At 48.6% G+C, this 14,502-nt stretch overlaps 2 protein-coding genes across 7 annotated transcripts in view; one reads left to right on the top strand and one right to left on the bottom strand.

The window, feature by feature from the left end:
- The window catches only part of SLC5A11 (solute carrier family 5 member 11), a 57,322-nt gene extending 50,342 nt beyond the window's left edge, over positions 1-6,980 (top strand). For both annotated transcript variants that reach the window (XM_027527332.1, XM_027527333.1), the window contains exons 12-17: positions 457-564; positions 857-1,007; positions 3,425-3,593; positions 3,987-4,202; positions 5,099-5,267; positions 6,676-6,980. In XM_027527332.1, the coding sequence (XP_027383133.1) occupies positions 457-564; positions 857-1,007; positions 3,425-3,593; positions 3,987-4,202; positions 5,099-5,267; positions 6,676-6,881 (1,019 nt within the window). In that variant the 3' untranslated portion in view covers positions 6,882-6,980. The remainder of the gene's footprint in view (positions 1-456; positions 565-856; positions 1,008-3,424; positions 3,594-3,986; positions 4,203-5,098; positions 5,268-6,675) is intronic.
- Positions 6,981-8,270: 1,290 nt separating this feature from the next.
- Positions 8,271-14,502, bottom strand: part of ARHGAP17 (Rho GTPase activating protein 17) — a 103,945-nt gene continuing 97,713 nt past the window's right edge. For 2 of the 5 annotated variants that reach the window (XM_027527327.1, XM_027527331.1), the window contains one exon: positions 8,271-13,050. In XM_027527327.1, the coding sequence (XP_027383128.1) occupies positions 12,920-13,050 (131 nt within the window). In that variant the 3' untranslated portion in view covers positions 8,271-12,919. The remainder of the gene's footprint in view (positions 13,051-14,502) is intronic. The other 3 variants (XR_003508670.1, XM_027527329.1, XM_027527328.1) reach the window with 2 other exon arrangements.

The following is a 14,502-nucleotide window of genomic DNA, read 5'->3' as shown; positions in this document are numbered from 1 at the left end:
TAGGAAGCAAAGTTCCATTACTGTCCCAATTTCACAGATACAGCAACTGAGGTCCAGGATGGTTAAGTGAGAAGGCCATGGTTTATCAAGTTTGTTGTTTAATGGCTAAATCATGTCCGACTTATTGTGACCCGATGGACTGTAGCCCGCCAGGCTCCTCTGTTCATGGGGTTTCCCAGTCAAAAATACTGGAGTGGGTTGCCATTTCCTCCTCCAGGGGATCTTCCTGAGCTAGGGATTGATCCTGTGTCTCTTGGCAGGCAGATTCTTTACCACTGGGAAACAGGCAGATTCTTTACCACTTAATCAAGTCCAGGGTCCTTTTTATTTCATTGAGCTCTACACTTATATGCAGTAGCCCTGTCTCCTGGTGCTGACCGGCGCCGGGCTGTGTTTTGGCTGGGCCTGGGGCTCTGAGGGTCCATCTAGCCATCTCTGGGCTTGTTTCTTCCACAGACGAAGTGGCTTGTGCAGACCCAGAAATCTGCCGGAAGGTCTGTAGCAACCCCGCCGGCTGCTCTGACATCGCGTATCCCAAACTTGTGCTGGAACTCCTGCCTACAGGTAATGAGCCATCATCCTTCAGCTGAGTCCCCCCGAGAAAGGAGGACCCTGGCTGGGCTCCCATCCAAGGTGGGGGACAAGATGCGAGGGCCCCCAGCTGAAGTTCAGGCCCTGGCTACGCAGGGGGCTGTACCCTACCCACCTCTGGGTCCCTCCTCTCAGCTCCCAGCCCTGAGTTCTGCCTTGTCAGCATTGAACCTCTCAGGACTGGTTGGCCGCAGACCTGGGCAATGGGGTCAACAGTGAAGGCAGAAAAAAGCCCAAGGCCCATAGAGCTCCCTTCTGCCCCCAGGGCTCCGTGGGCTCATGATGGCTGTGATGGTGGCGGCGCTCACGTCTTCCCTCACCTCCATCTTTAACAGTGCCAGCACCATCTTCACCATGGACCTCTGGAACCATCTCCGGCCTCGGGCATCTGAGAAGGAGCTCATGATTGTGGGCAGGTATGATTTTACTCTGGTGGCTCAGACGGTAAAGCGTCTGCCTGCAATGTGGGAGACCTGGGTTCGATTCCTGGGTCAGGAAGATCCCCTGGAGAAGGCAATGGCAACACACTCCAGTTACTCTTGCCTAGAAGATCCCATGGATGGAGGAGCCTGGTAGGCTACAGTCCATGGGGTCGCAAAGAGTTGGACACGACTGAGCAACTTCACTTTCTTTCACTTTTCACAGTCTTATTGGGTGGGGCCGGGCAAGAGTCTGAAAAGTCAGGATAACCCAGGGAGGAAAAAGCTGAGCCATTCAAAGGGAAAGTCCGAACAGTGACTTCTCCTGGTTGGCTCAGCCCCACTCTGATGGCCAAGCTGAAGGACACCAGGACCCTGTGGATGAGTAAGGCATTCATTCATTCAAGAGCACTTCCTATCTGCCAGGTGCTGGGCACCTAACAGTGAAAAGAAAAGACTCATTTTGCTTTCTTGGAGCTAGAATAAGAAAAGCATAAGTAAACAGGTGGTTTTAACCGCATTGAGTATTATGACAGATGAGCCAGAACTAGGGCTTCAGAGGAAAGTCTCTAACTTGGGTTGGGATTTGAGGGGTCAATAGGAGATAGCCAGGTAAAAGCAAGGAGGGTGTTCTGGAGGTTTGGGGGAAGGTTTCTCTACCAAGTGTTCTGCCAACTCCTGAAGCATAATGCAGGGAATGAAAATGAGTGAAGTGAGTGGCATGCACATTTTATGCAAAAGGTATGCTAACAAGCATCTCGGGGCTCTGCTTCTCAAGAAGGTGCATTCCTAGGGCTGTCTCAGCCATGGTTGAGGGAAAGGTATGACAACAAAAGGCTTCTCTGGTAGCTCAGATAGTGAAGAATCCACCAGCAATGCAGGAGACCAGGGTTCGATCCCTGGGTCGGAAAGATCCCCTGGAGAAGGAAATGGCAACCTGCTCTAGTATTCTTGCCTAGAGAATTCCATGGACAGAGGGCCCTGGTGGGCTACAGTCCATGGGGTCACAAAGAGTGGAACATGACTGAGCCACTAACTATGACATCAAAAACATATTCTGTTAAAAAAAAGAAAGAGAGCTAAATTAGACCTCATCAAAACCCAAAACTTTTTCAATTCAAAAGAAACTAAGAAGGGGACTTGGGTGGTCCAGTGGTTAAGACTCCAAGCTTCCAATGCAAGGGGCTCAGGTTCGATCTCTGATCAGGGAACTAAGATCCCACATGCCATGCAGGGTGGCCAAGAAAATAAAAAAGGAAATAAAAAAAAGGAAAGAAAGCAAATGAGACGATGAGCCACAGATTGGGAGAAACTATTTGCAAGCCAAATATTTGACAAAGGCCCTGTAATCTAGAACAATCTTCAAAATGAGATTGTAATCTATTTTCTAATCTAATTTTTTGTAATCTAATTTTCACAAAGATTGAAAATGACTTCAAGAGACCACTGTACACCCACTAGTATGGCTATAATTGAACAGCAGATAGGGAGGCAGAGAAGTTGGAATTCTTGTGAATTGCAGGTGTTAATATATAATGGTTCAACTGTTCAAAACAGTTTGGCATTTTCTTAAAAAGTTAAATATAAACTTACCATATGACCTAGCAACTGCATTCGTAGAAATAAAACCATACGTCTGCACAAAGACATGTATACAAGTGTTCATAGCAGCAGTTTTTACAAGAGCCAGAAAGTAGAAGCAATCTAAATGTCCACTTATAGGTGAAGGATAAATAATGTTACACAATGGCGTATCCACTCAACGGAATGTTTTCAACAATAAAAAGGAATGAAATACTGATACATGATATCTGATGAACTTCAAAACATGCGAAATGAAAGAAGCCAGCTGCAAAAGACCATGCATTGTATATATTGTGTGCCATTTATGTGACGTGTCCAGAAAAGCAAACCTATAGACACAGAAGCCCCTAGGGGCTTCCCTGGTGACTCGTGGAAAAGAATCTGCCTGCAGTGCAGGAGACCTGGGTTTGATTCCTGGGTCAGGAAGATCCCCTGAAGGAGGGCATGGCAACCCATTTCAGCATTCTTGCCTTGGGAAATCCCAGGGACAGAGGAGCCTGGTGGGTATAGTCCATAGGATCACAAAGAGGCAGACATGACTGAGGGACTAACAATTCCATTTTCTTTCACAGAGATAGAAGTGCTTCTTTAGGTTGGAAACAAGAATAGACTGTAAATGGGCATGAGGGGATGTTTTTGGAGTGATGTATATTCAAAAACTTGATTTGTGATGTTGGTTACATGACTATAAATTTACCAAAATTACTTGATTACATACTCATAATGGGTGAATCTTATGGTATATAAATTCTACCTCCAGAAAGCTAAAAAGAGAAGTATCCAGGGAGGACAAAACTAATGTGGGGGGTGTGGGTCTCTCATCCAACCAGGGTGTTTGTGTTGCTTCTGGTGTTGGTCTCCATCCTCTGGATCCCTGTGGTCCAGGCCAGCCAGGGCGGCCAGCTCTTCATCTACATCCAGTCCATCAGCTCCTACCTACAGCCACCTGTGGCTGTGGTCTTCATCATGGGATGTTTCTGGAAGCGGGCCAATGAAAAGGTAGCTCTGGATCAGCCCTTCAGTCCATTGGATGGGAGAGGAGGGACTTGGAGAGGGGACACGCGGATGTCAGGTGTCATTGTGTGTGTGGGAGGGGCGGGTAATGAGATCTGGGGAGAAAGATCCAGGGAGGATGTGACCTGGCTTTTTAAAAACAAGCAATGAAGCTTCTACTTTGATTTATTTTGTCTTTCAAAAGGGAAGCTGAATTAACAGGGAATTACATGTAGTGGATCAATTGTATGTAAAAGATAAGTAGATAAGTAGCTCCCACCCTTTTTGAATCACTGACCCATGCAGTGACTGTCATTATAAAGACCAGCTCTGGAAAGGGCTTGCTGAGCTTTCCGGAGGCACGTGTCTAAGATAGCTTTGCTTTGCTCTGCTTTGCAGGGTGCCTTCTTCGGTCTCGTCTTAGGCCTCCTCCTAGGCTTGGTTAGGCTGATCCTGGACTTCATTTACGTGCAGCCTCGCTGTGACCAGCTGGATGAGCGCCCAGCCGTGGTAAAGGATGTCCACTACCTCTACTTCTCTATGATCCTGTCCTCGGTCACCCTGATCACTGTGTGTGCCGTGAGCTGGTTCACAGAGCCGCCCTCCAAGGAAATGGTACTTTGGGGTTTGACCTATAGCCTATGACCTATAGCCATTGAGACCCTTCACTGCTAGCAACAGAAAACCAGGACTGATTTTCAAAAAGCTGAAAAGTCCAGGGTTCGGTCTTTGGAGGAACTTGATTTCAGAAAAGACCATCTGAATCCATTGGTCACCTCTTCTTTTTTTTAAAAAAAAATTTATTATTTATTTTGGCTGCACTGGGTCTGTGTTATGGCACATGGTCTTCTCTAGTTGTGGCTCGTGGGCTCCAGGGTGCACAGGTTCAGTAGTTGTGGTGTGAGGGCTTAGTTGCTCCGTTGCAGGCAGGATCTTAGTTACCTGACCTGTGTCTCCTGCATTGGAAGGTGGACTTTTAACCATTGGACCACCAGGGAAGTCCCTTCTTGCCTCTATTCCTATTCTCCAGCCCCTAATGGGGTCAGCAGCTTCTAGCATATATCCTCTCTTAGTCTCATTAAGCAAAAGCATAAGCATTTTAGTCCCAGCATTTCCAGTGAAGCTGCTCACGCCCATTGATGGAGTCAGCCCAAGACACATGGTCACCCATGAACCAACCCAGTTGCTGTGGCCAGAGAAATGGATGAGCTGAATGCTGGTCGCTGGGTCCCACACACCCCTGGGCTGGGGTTAAGCTCTTATTAGAATGAGGGAGGGTGAGATCCCCACAAGAGATTTGGGGCTTTCAAAGAAAGATGGGGAATGAGTGGGGGAAACATCCATTGGTTCTGAAGAGTGCAGGGAGCTGAAGCTTGTTGGAAGGTGGAGTGGGAGGGAGAGACTGGAAGACACTTGGACATGAAGGCTGAGCCTGGGGTTGGAAGGAGGTAGGAGAAAGGGATGAACGTCACCACCCCATCCCCATCTCACAGTTCCTCTCTACTCCATAGGTCAGTCGCTTGACCTGGTTTACTCGCCATGACCCCGTGGTCCAGAAGGAACAGGTGCCGTCAGCAACCCTACCACCTCTTACCCTTTCTCAAAACGGGACACCAGAGGCCAGCGGCACCAACACCCAGTTTGAGATGGTTCAAGAAAACCTGTCCAAAACCCACAGCTGTGAGTTGCCTTTTTCCTAGGTTGCAGTAGGACCCTCAAGAAGCATTATGTGTTTAAGAGGACATTTTTCTATCATATCACTAGCAAGTAAAGTGGCACATGTGGCATTTTAGCGTCTCCTCATTCCCAGGGTCTGGTCTTCCCTCACTCTCTGGCCACTGAAAGGGTTAGGAACTTTCGATAGATGCTTCAGGTGGGCAATGAGAGCCAACGTTTGTTGAGTGCCTGCTAAAACACAGTTCATTTGATCCTCGTGAAACCCCACGTGCTAGGCTGGGGTTACAGCTGGCATTCTCTAAATTACTGGTTTTAAACTCTCAGCTTGCGGACATATTTTGGTTTAGGCCACCTACTCTTTTAATGTGAATTATTTAAAAGTAGGGAGATTTCATAACATTTCAGATTTCCACCTTCTTTTGAACAACTGGAAGATCTGGCAGCATGGAGCCCATATGCCTGCCTGGCAAAAGTTGCCTGGAGGTGGGAAGCAGCTGGTCCTTAGACCTGGGATATACAGTTAGTCAAAGTCCCCAGCAGTCCCTTCTGCCTACATGACCCCAAGGCTGTGGTTGTCATTAATTACCACACATGGCTTTTAAAGGAGCTTCCCTGATGGCTCAGTGGTAAAGAATCTGCCTGCCAATGCAGGAGACTCAGGTTCGATCCCTGGGTCAGGAAGATCCCCTGGAGGAAATGGCTACCCACTCCAGTATTCTTGCCTGGGAAATCCCACGGACAGAGGAACCTGGAGGGCTACAGTCTATGGGGTCGTAAAGAGTGGGACATGACTTGATGACTAAACAATAGCAAATGGCTTAAAAAAAAATTGTGGCTATGAACCCATGGCATCCTATAGTGGGAAACGCAAGGATAGATGCAGAAGGCCATGTGCTTCAGGAAAACATGAGAGAATCTTCCTTGGTAGAGGTGATGTGTGTAAGAAGCAAATCAGCTCTTCTGACTCCCATAGGCCACCTGCCTGGCTCCATCCACAGTTGATTTCACAGCCCCAGCTCTGAGTAGAGACAGAGTTCCCTGTAAGAGTGCCTGTCTCCCTTCAGCCTCTGGCAGGTGGTGCCACACACAGAGAGGGAGTCAGATCAAGCAGGTCCTAAACCCATCTCTGCCTCTGCTGACCCGCTCTGTGCTTCACTCAAGTTAGTCTGAGCCTCTATCTAAGAGGCTGAAATTCATCTGAAATTCTGCACCTAAACTTCATGAAAAGTCTGAAAACACCAACCTTTCAGAATTCAAGTCTTCCAGGATTGAGGTATTAACAAATACCTTCCAGAAGAGGAACATAAGGTTTTTATCACAGTGTCTGAAACATACTGGGTGAGACTCTCTTCCCTCTTGTCTGGGAGATACAGCTCACCCTTATGACCTTTAACTGTCATGTTCTTTTTAGGCGACATGACCACAAAGCGGTCCAAAGTGGTGAAAGCCATCTTGTGGCTCTGTGGGGTGGAGAACAAGGGCAAGGAGCAAGCACCCAGCAGAGCGGACCCGATCATAGTTTCCCTGGAAGAAAACCCCTTGGTGAAAACCCTTCTGGACCTCAACCTCATCATTTGCATCAGCTGTGCCATATTTCTCTGGGGCTACTTTGCTTAACGTGGGGGTGAACCCAGGGGTCTGAGCTCTCATTTGTTATCAATGTTCCGATTTTTTTAATGAAGGAGAAAAAAATAATAAAGCTTTGTTTGTTTACCACTAGGTGTCAAAGCTGTTAATGGGCCATCTTCAACATAGTATTCAGCCCTTCCTTTATTTATTTTTATCTATCTATTTATTTACGGCATCGGATCTGAGTTTCAGCAGGTGGGATCTTCATTCCGCCACGCGGGATCTTTCCTTGAGGTGCATGAACTCTGTAGTTTGTGGTTCGCAGGCTCAGTAGTTGTAGCACAGGGTATTAGACGCTCCGTGGCATGTGGGAGCTTAGTTTCCAGGGATCGGATCTGAGTCCCCTGTATTACAAGGTGGATTCGCAACCATTGGACCACCAGGGAAGTCCCTAGCCCTTCTTACAAGGGAATGAAGGTTAGAAGCTGGAAAAAGAGAGAAGGGTAAAGGCTTCCTTGTCTCAAAAGGCAGTCATTTACTCTTTCTGTCCATCAAGTAACATCAACAGCCAAATCCAAAAGGTGAGACAAGCAGAGACTCCCAGCCCTCCAGGAAACACATCTCCTGGGCTGGGTGAACTCTTCCCCGGCTCATCTTCCAAGCAGAAGGAATGGGACCTGCCTTCTGTCTCCTGCCTTTCACTGTTGATGGCTTTGGGTGAAGAAATAGCTGGTCCCCAAAGGTTTTCTCACTGTGAAGTTTGCACCTCTCTATGACCTCTGGGAAACAGACCTGAGTTGGTGCCCTGGAATCTTGTGCCATAAGAAAATCAGGGGATCGGCTGCACGTCCCAAGTTCTGCCTTAGCTTGGGCCTTTCTGCTTGACTCACCACAATGCTGTTCCCAACAAGCACCACAGCCACAAGGATCTAAAGTACAAATCCGACAGTCACTCTGCTCCTCCATCCACAGCCCGCTGCTCCCCGGTTGACTCTAAGGCCCTTCACACCCTTCACACTCCAGCTCCTGCTTCCCTCGCCAGACTCACTCCTTGCCCGTGGCCCACCTCCCCCTCTACTTCTGTGCTCTCTCTCACCTCACAGGCCATTCCTAGCACCTGGAGAGCCCACTTCTCCACTCCTCTCTCTACCAACAGGGACCTTCCTCCCGTGTGTTTCCATGGTCCACCCCTCCCCATCCCCCAGCCTCTCCCTGCTGCCAGGTATCTGTTTGCAAGCTTCCTGCAGGCCAAGACCACGTTTGTGTGGCTCAGCTTGGTTCCCCAGGGTCTAGGTCAGTGTATGGAAGAGTAAGCCCATGGTATTCACCTAAAGAAGACATAGAAATCATTATAAGACACAGCTTCAATTCGAAACATCCTTAGGTGAAAGCAAGAATTCTGTTTCTACCATGAAATAACATGAAAAACACTTTGGGTCATCCAAATATAATTTATTGATATGTATGAAAACTGCATTCAAATACAAATACAGAAGGTAAAAACAGAATTCTGATGAATTTTTGTTTTTTTTCTTCTCAAAATATATTTGGCTCAAGTATATCCTGATGGGTCATTTGTGGTGACATTTTGACGTAGGTGATGGGTAGACCCCAAGGTGACCCTCAGTGATCCCCACCTCCTGGTGTCTTGCTCTTGTGTAATCCCCTCCCCTTGAGTGTGGACAGAGCCTGTGATTGGCTTCTAACCAACACAATATGGCAGGGGTGATGAGATGCTGTTTGGGATTGCATTACAGCACGCAGACATGGTCTTGCCAGCAGACTCACTCTAGGGGTCTCCTTGTTGACTTGAAGTAGCAGCCTCCCTGCGGAAGCCCATATGATCAGAACTGCAGGCAGCACTTAGATCACGGTCAGCAATCAGCATAGGCTCTCAGACCTGTGGTCCTACAAGCACAAGCACGTGACTTCTGACAACATCCCGAGGGAGCTTAGGAGTGGGTCCTTCCCCAGTCGGACCTCCAGATGACACCCCAGACCCACGTGACCCTTGACTGCAGCCTTGTGAGACCCAGGCAGAGGGGCTAGCTAAGTTCTGTCTGGACTTGTGACCCACAGAAACAATGAGATAATAAACGTGCATTGTTCTAAGCTGCTTAAGTTAGTGGTCATTTGTTGCTCAGCGATAACTGACAGTGTGTACCATTTATGGATACCTGTGTGGATAAGAAGGGTGGGGTGATGTGGGGAGAGCTTGCCTGTGGGGTTGCCAGGGGTTTGTACAGCTACATGCCAGAGAGTGAGCAGAAGAGGGCAGCCTCTGCCGGCTGGGGTGATGAGATATCATCTCTGGTTGTATTATAGCATGTAGTGCTACACTCTCTTTTGAAGAGTGTATCAAGTAGGAGTCATTTGCTTGCAAGCAACTGAGACAAACCCTACAAAGTTCAGGCAAAAAAACAATAAAAAATAAAGGTGAGGCGGGGGAGGGGGGAGAATCTGTGGTGAGGGTACCAGGGCAAGAAATGCAGAATGGCCTCAGTGATGGAGATGGGTTAATGGGAGAGTGAACTGCAGAGACACCTCTAAAAGTGATGCCAGAGAAGGTGCCTCAACTCTGCACCACTTCATGCCTTTTCCCTAAGCTGGCAACTCAGGCAGTTTGAAGCGCTTTTTGCCTTTTGGTTGCATCAGAGCCAGTGGCCTCACCATGTTCACAGATCTTTATCTTCAGCTCCATCACTAGGCTATTAGCAAAATGGATGCCTTTGGTCTAGAAATATCTGTCAGTGGTGTGCCGCCCGGTCTCATGCAAGACCCTATACTGTGAGTCAGAGACTACTTAGGGCTCTGAAATGCACTCACAGACCATCAGGCTCAGGGTGCAGGTGGCAGAATGGTGGGACTAGACCACAGGTAGAGAAACTAGAAAGAGGGTTTGTCTTAAGTCCTGCAAATATGAGCACTTTAAGGACTCACTGGGCTCAGGACAGTACTGGAAGCTGAAGCCCCAAGAAGGGGACCAAGGGGCTCCACGGAGCCCCCAAGGGAACCAGGGTATTAAACAGGTTCAGGGATTCAGTCATTCCACGTGCTTCTGACCTGTAGGGAGTTCACAGGGTAGAGCCCAGTACAATCAAGGTAACCAGGGTACACCCTGACCCCCTGTAGCCTCCAAAGGGCTAGACCAAGAACAGGCAGATGGGTGCTGCCTGCAAGGGGTGCGTGGTGAGAGGCCCAGGTCCTTGACTCTGGTGTCGCTGTGGGCAGGGAAGCAGGAACAGAAGGCCTGGGCACCCAGGACTGACGCTGCCATGAGGAATATTTGTATGGAGAAGGGAAGGGAACAGTTTGAAGGGCAGATCCCAGCACCTCCCTTGATGGTCAGGGAAGGCCATGTGAGTTTGTATTACAGACCTCTCCACCTCTCTGATGGTGGGTATGGTGAAAAGACTCTTGTCATGTGTAGTATACTCTGGGCAAGGTGACAGTCACATGGCGACCCCTGCCCCCCACACAGGGGTGATTCTGTCTCTGCAGCACCTTGGAGGTGCTCCCGTGGTGATGCAATGACAGCTCTGACTACAAGCTGAGCCAGCATGTCCCACACCATGACTCGGCCATTCAGGAAGGACAGCGGCTGCTGACACACACAGGGGCAAGCAAGCTTCATCTTTCTTTAGATGGGAGCCGCTGTGGTAGGGTGATAGCTACAAACAACTGGAGAGGGAAACGTGAACACTGTTCCTAAAGTAAAGAGGTAGGGTTTGGTGTATTTCAGAATCATTTTGTTCAAATAACAAACCTCAGCATACATTCTGGGGAGAATGTTTGCCATGGCCCTTCCTCCTCCCCAGGGACCCACACCGTCTCCTGGGCAAGCACCGCATCCCAGCTCCCTCTGGAGTGTGAGTTCAGGCATTCTGGAAGAAGTATCTCCAAGGTCTGCAGAGATGCCTGACTGGATGGCTGAGCTTCTGGAGAGGGGGTCAATACTTAGGAGCAACATATCAATACACGGAGACTTTTGCTTTCTCTAGAGGTTTTTTACTATAGTGCTAAACAGGGATGGGAGGGAGCAGAGAAAAAGAACAGAGGTGGTGTATGAGGAAGGAAAGAGTGAGCCTTCAGTAAACACAAATTTAAGATAGGGGGTAGACAGGTTTACAGGTACATATTTTCAATGTAATTTAAAAGTGCAGGGAGTTAAACTTTGAGTTAAGAGAAAAAAGTGATTGTCTTTTGCAAGTTAAGTTTCAGTTAATTCATATAACTGTGGTGCTGGAGAAGACTCTTGAGAGTCTCTTGGACTGCAAGGAGATCAAACCAGTCAATCCTAAAGGAAATCAGTCCTAAATATTCATTGGAAGGACTGATGCTGAAGCTGAAGCCCCAGTCTTTGGCCACCTGATGCGAAGAGCCGACTTATTGGGAAAGACCCTGATGCTGGGAAAGACTGAAGGCAGGAGAAGGGGGTGACAGAGGATGAGATTGGTTGGATGGCCACCACTGATCCAATGGACATGAGTTTGAGCAAGTTTCTGGAGATAGTGAAGGGCAGGGAAGCCTGGTGTGCTGTAGTCCATGGGGTTGCAGAGTCGGACATGACTGAGCAACTGAAAAACAACGACAACAGGGGAAGGAGGTCCAGTGGCTTCTGAGCAGGGGTCGGGTCATGGATTCTATCAGTGGAGCCACTTGGGGCAGCCAGCATGGCAGCCTGTGTCCCAAGAGACGATGCCAAATCTGGGCCACAGGGAGGCACTACCAACACAATAGGTGTCCAGCCAATCGGCCTCACTTTGCTCCAGTCCCACATCCACTCTTCCCAGGTTATTTCAATCCTGGGAAAGAAGTGCTTTCCAGTCACTAGAAGAGGGATTTCCCTGGAAGGTAATGAATGGCTCTGCCTCCTGCACTGAGCCTGTGGGGCTGAGATACTGAGAGTTGGCCTCCAAGTGTCTAAGTGTCGCTGGACAAGTGTCTCCAGACAAGAAAAAGAATCAGGACTGGTAAGAAGAGCAAAGGAAGAGCCCAGCCCCTGGAACATTCGATGAGAGAGAACCAGTCTGGGAGGTCTCTGGGTCCCCTGGGGGCGGGTCTCACTTCTGTGACCTTGCTCTTGACCCTTTCAAACTTCTACGTTCACAGTTAAGACTTTCGGCTGTCCCATCCACAAGTCTTTTTTTTAATTTAAAAAATTTTTTTGACGTGTGAGATCTCAGTTTCCCTGACCAGGGACGGAATCCACGCCTCCTCCAGTGGAAGCGCAGGCTCCTAACCACTGGACTGCCAGGGAAGTCCCCCATCCACAGTTCTCTGTAGTTAAGTGACAGATGACACATGCACACACACAATCCACAGTTTTGCCTGCAAGAATGATAGTTTTCATATAAACCACAGAATATATTTAATTCAAATTAAACATGAAACTAGAGTAACGTTCGGTCCTTATCAAGTAGCAATTACATTGTTTAAAAAAAAAAAGAACAGTACATTTCTGTCTACATTCTGGCAATCCAACAAGGCACAAGGCGATCCAGTTTGCTGAGGTGACGGATCCAGCAGTCACCCCCAATGCTCGTGGTTCTGAGGGGTCGGGGAGACACAGACCATACTTCATACAAAATGATTCTGCAGCATGTCTGAAGGAGAGGAAACTCCCTTGTGATAGATGAGAAGCAAAGTCCAAGCAGCAGGAAGTAGGTGAGCATAATGGATGTACTTCATTAAATAGAGTGTTAATGCATGGCTCTTTGTTCATTCCAAGTTGCCCATGGTGCTGCCTGTGTGAACAGCAGAGACAAAAGCTTCCAACACATGTCTCGGCAATGATACACCTTCCACTGTAGGTATCTCTCTTTAAAAAAGAAAAAAAATTTTTTTTGGCATGATTCTTTCCCATGTAGAGAAAGCCAACTTCTTCAAGACACAGGTCATCCAGCTTTAAGTGTCAGCCTCTGCTCTCTCCTGGGGCTGTGAGAAGGCCACATCCAGCATGGTGAGGCCTTTCTTCTTCCCCTTCACTGAAAGCTTCTCACTGTTTGGTCTATGAAGATTAACATCTGCCTGCCCCTGCTCCACTCGCCAGGGCGGAAGGGGTCAAGGGTGGGGCGTGGCTTTCTTCACAGGGCGGTGCTTTCTGTATCATTGTCCATATCCAACAGAATGCGGCCGGGCAGGTCTTTGCTGGCTGAGTCTGAATGCATTTCAGGAAAGATGCTGCGAAGCGGTTCTGAAACCCTAGAATTGGCGTCTGGACAAAAACATGAGGAGACATGGTATCAATGGTGTGGAAATGCCCAAGAGGCCACCGAGGTTCTCTGAGAAGGAGAGAAGCTGGAGAGTTTGAGGGTCAGCCCATGCACGCACACTCCCCTACTGCAGGCACCATTAGCCCTAAGAAGTTGAGTCAAGCCTTGGAGACCCCAGGGACAGCCACGTGGCACAGACCACCTGGCTCTGGTGGTCCTTTCTGGGAGCCCACGGCAATCCTCAGAGATACAACCCTTGGAGGATCTGCTTGCTGTGACTGAGGAAGAGAGACCTTATTCCTACCAATAGCTGTAAAGCATTAACTGAAATCTGCTGACAACATCTGGGCTGCGGGAAGGGCTGAGCTTCGCTGGAAAGGGCTCCCTCCTCTGAGGCTGGTGAGTTTCCTCCTGATACTAATGAATGCTGTGGCCTCAACCTCGGCATTAGTGACATGTGGGGCCAGATCACCCTGGGTGTGGGGCTGTCTTATGCACTGTAGGATGCTGAGCAGCAGCATCCCTGCCCTTAACCCATGAGATGCTAATGGCACACAGCTCTCCTTCCCACAGCTGACAACCAAAGATATCTCTAGTCACTGCCAAATGTCCTTGGGGAGAGGGTTGGATGGCACAATCACCCCTGGCTGGCAATCACTGAGGCAGAGCACCAAATCTCCTACAAATATTAATTTTCACATCTATTTCTAATACTTGTGCAAGCATGTGCTAAATTGCTTCAGTCATGTCCGACTCTGTGCGACCCTGTGGATTGTAGCTCACCAGGCTCCTCTGTCCATGGGACTCTCCAGGCAAGAATCCTGGAGTGGGTTGCCATGCCCTCCTTCAAGGGATTTCCTGACCCAGGGATTGAACCCATGTCTCTTACATCTCCTGCACTGGCAGGTGGGTTCTTTACCACTAGCACCACCTGGGAAGCCCGTTTCTAAGACTTATATACCTCCAATTCCTTTTTCGTGTCTTATTACGATGGCTGGAACTCCTTCAGTGAGATGGCAAATACATGGTCCTCAAGCCATGATTGCTCACAGGACACCTGAACCAATCATAGCCCTCTTCCTAGTGAGATGGTGGGTCTCAGATTCCTTCATCATGAACAAATACTTGCTCAGCACCTACCACATTCTAGCTGTGAGGATGCAATAGTGAACAAGTCAGACACAGCTTTAGTTGAAGCCCATGGCCAAGTTGGGGAGACAGGCCTTCTGGTCTTGAAAAACTTGTTTCTCTAGTAGATGTGAATTCTAGCAAATGATGAGCCTTGTTAGGGATTTTAGGGCAGTGGAAGAGAGGGGGGAGATGTTTAGATGTGTTGTAGTTTCCTTTTGCCAGGTTAGAGCTAGTCATGTAGGGAGCAGGAAGTGGGTGGTGGGGCGGCAGGGGGGACGTGTGGTGGGGTTTTCCTGTTATGCTTAGAGCTGCTTTTCTGTACT

This window comes from Bos indicus x Bos taurus, chromosome 25 (assembly GCF_003369695.1).
Source record: "Bos indicus x Bos taurus breed Angus x Brahman F1 hybrid chromosome 25, Bos_hybrid_MaternalHap_v2.0, whole genome shotgun sequence".
In the NCBI taxonomy this organism is placed as follows: domain Eukaryota; kingdom Metazoa; phylum Chordata; class Mammalia; order Artiodactyla; family Bovidae; genus Bos; species Bos indicus x Bos taurus.
Note: the sequence above shows the minus strand (reverse complement) of the source record. Positions and strands in the feature narration are given on the sequence as shown.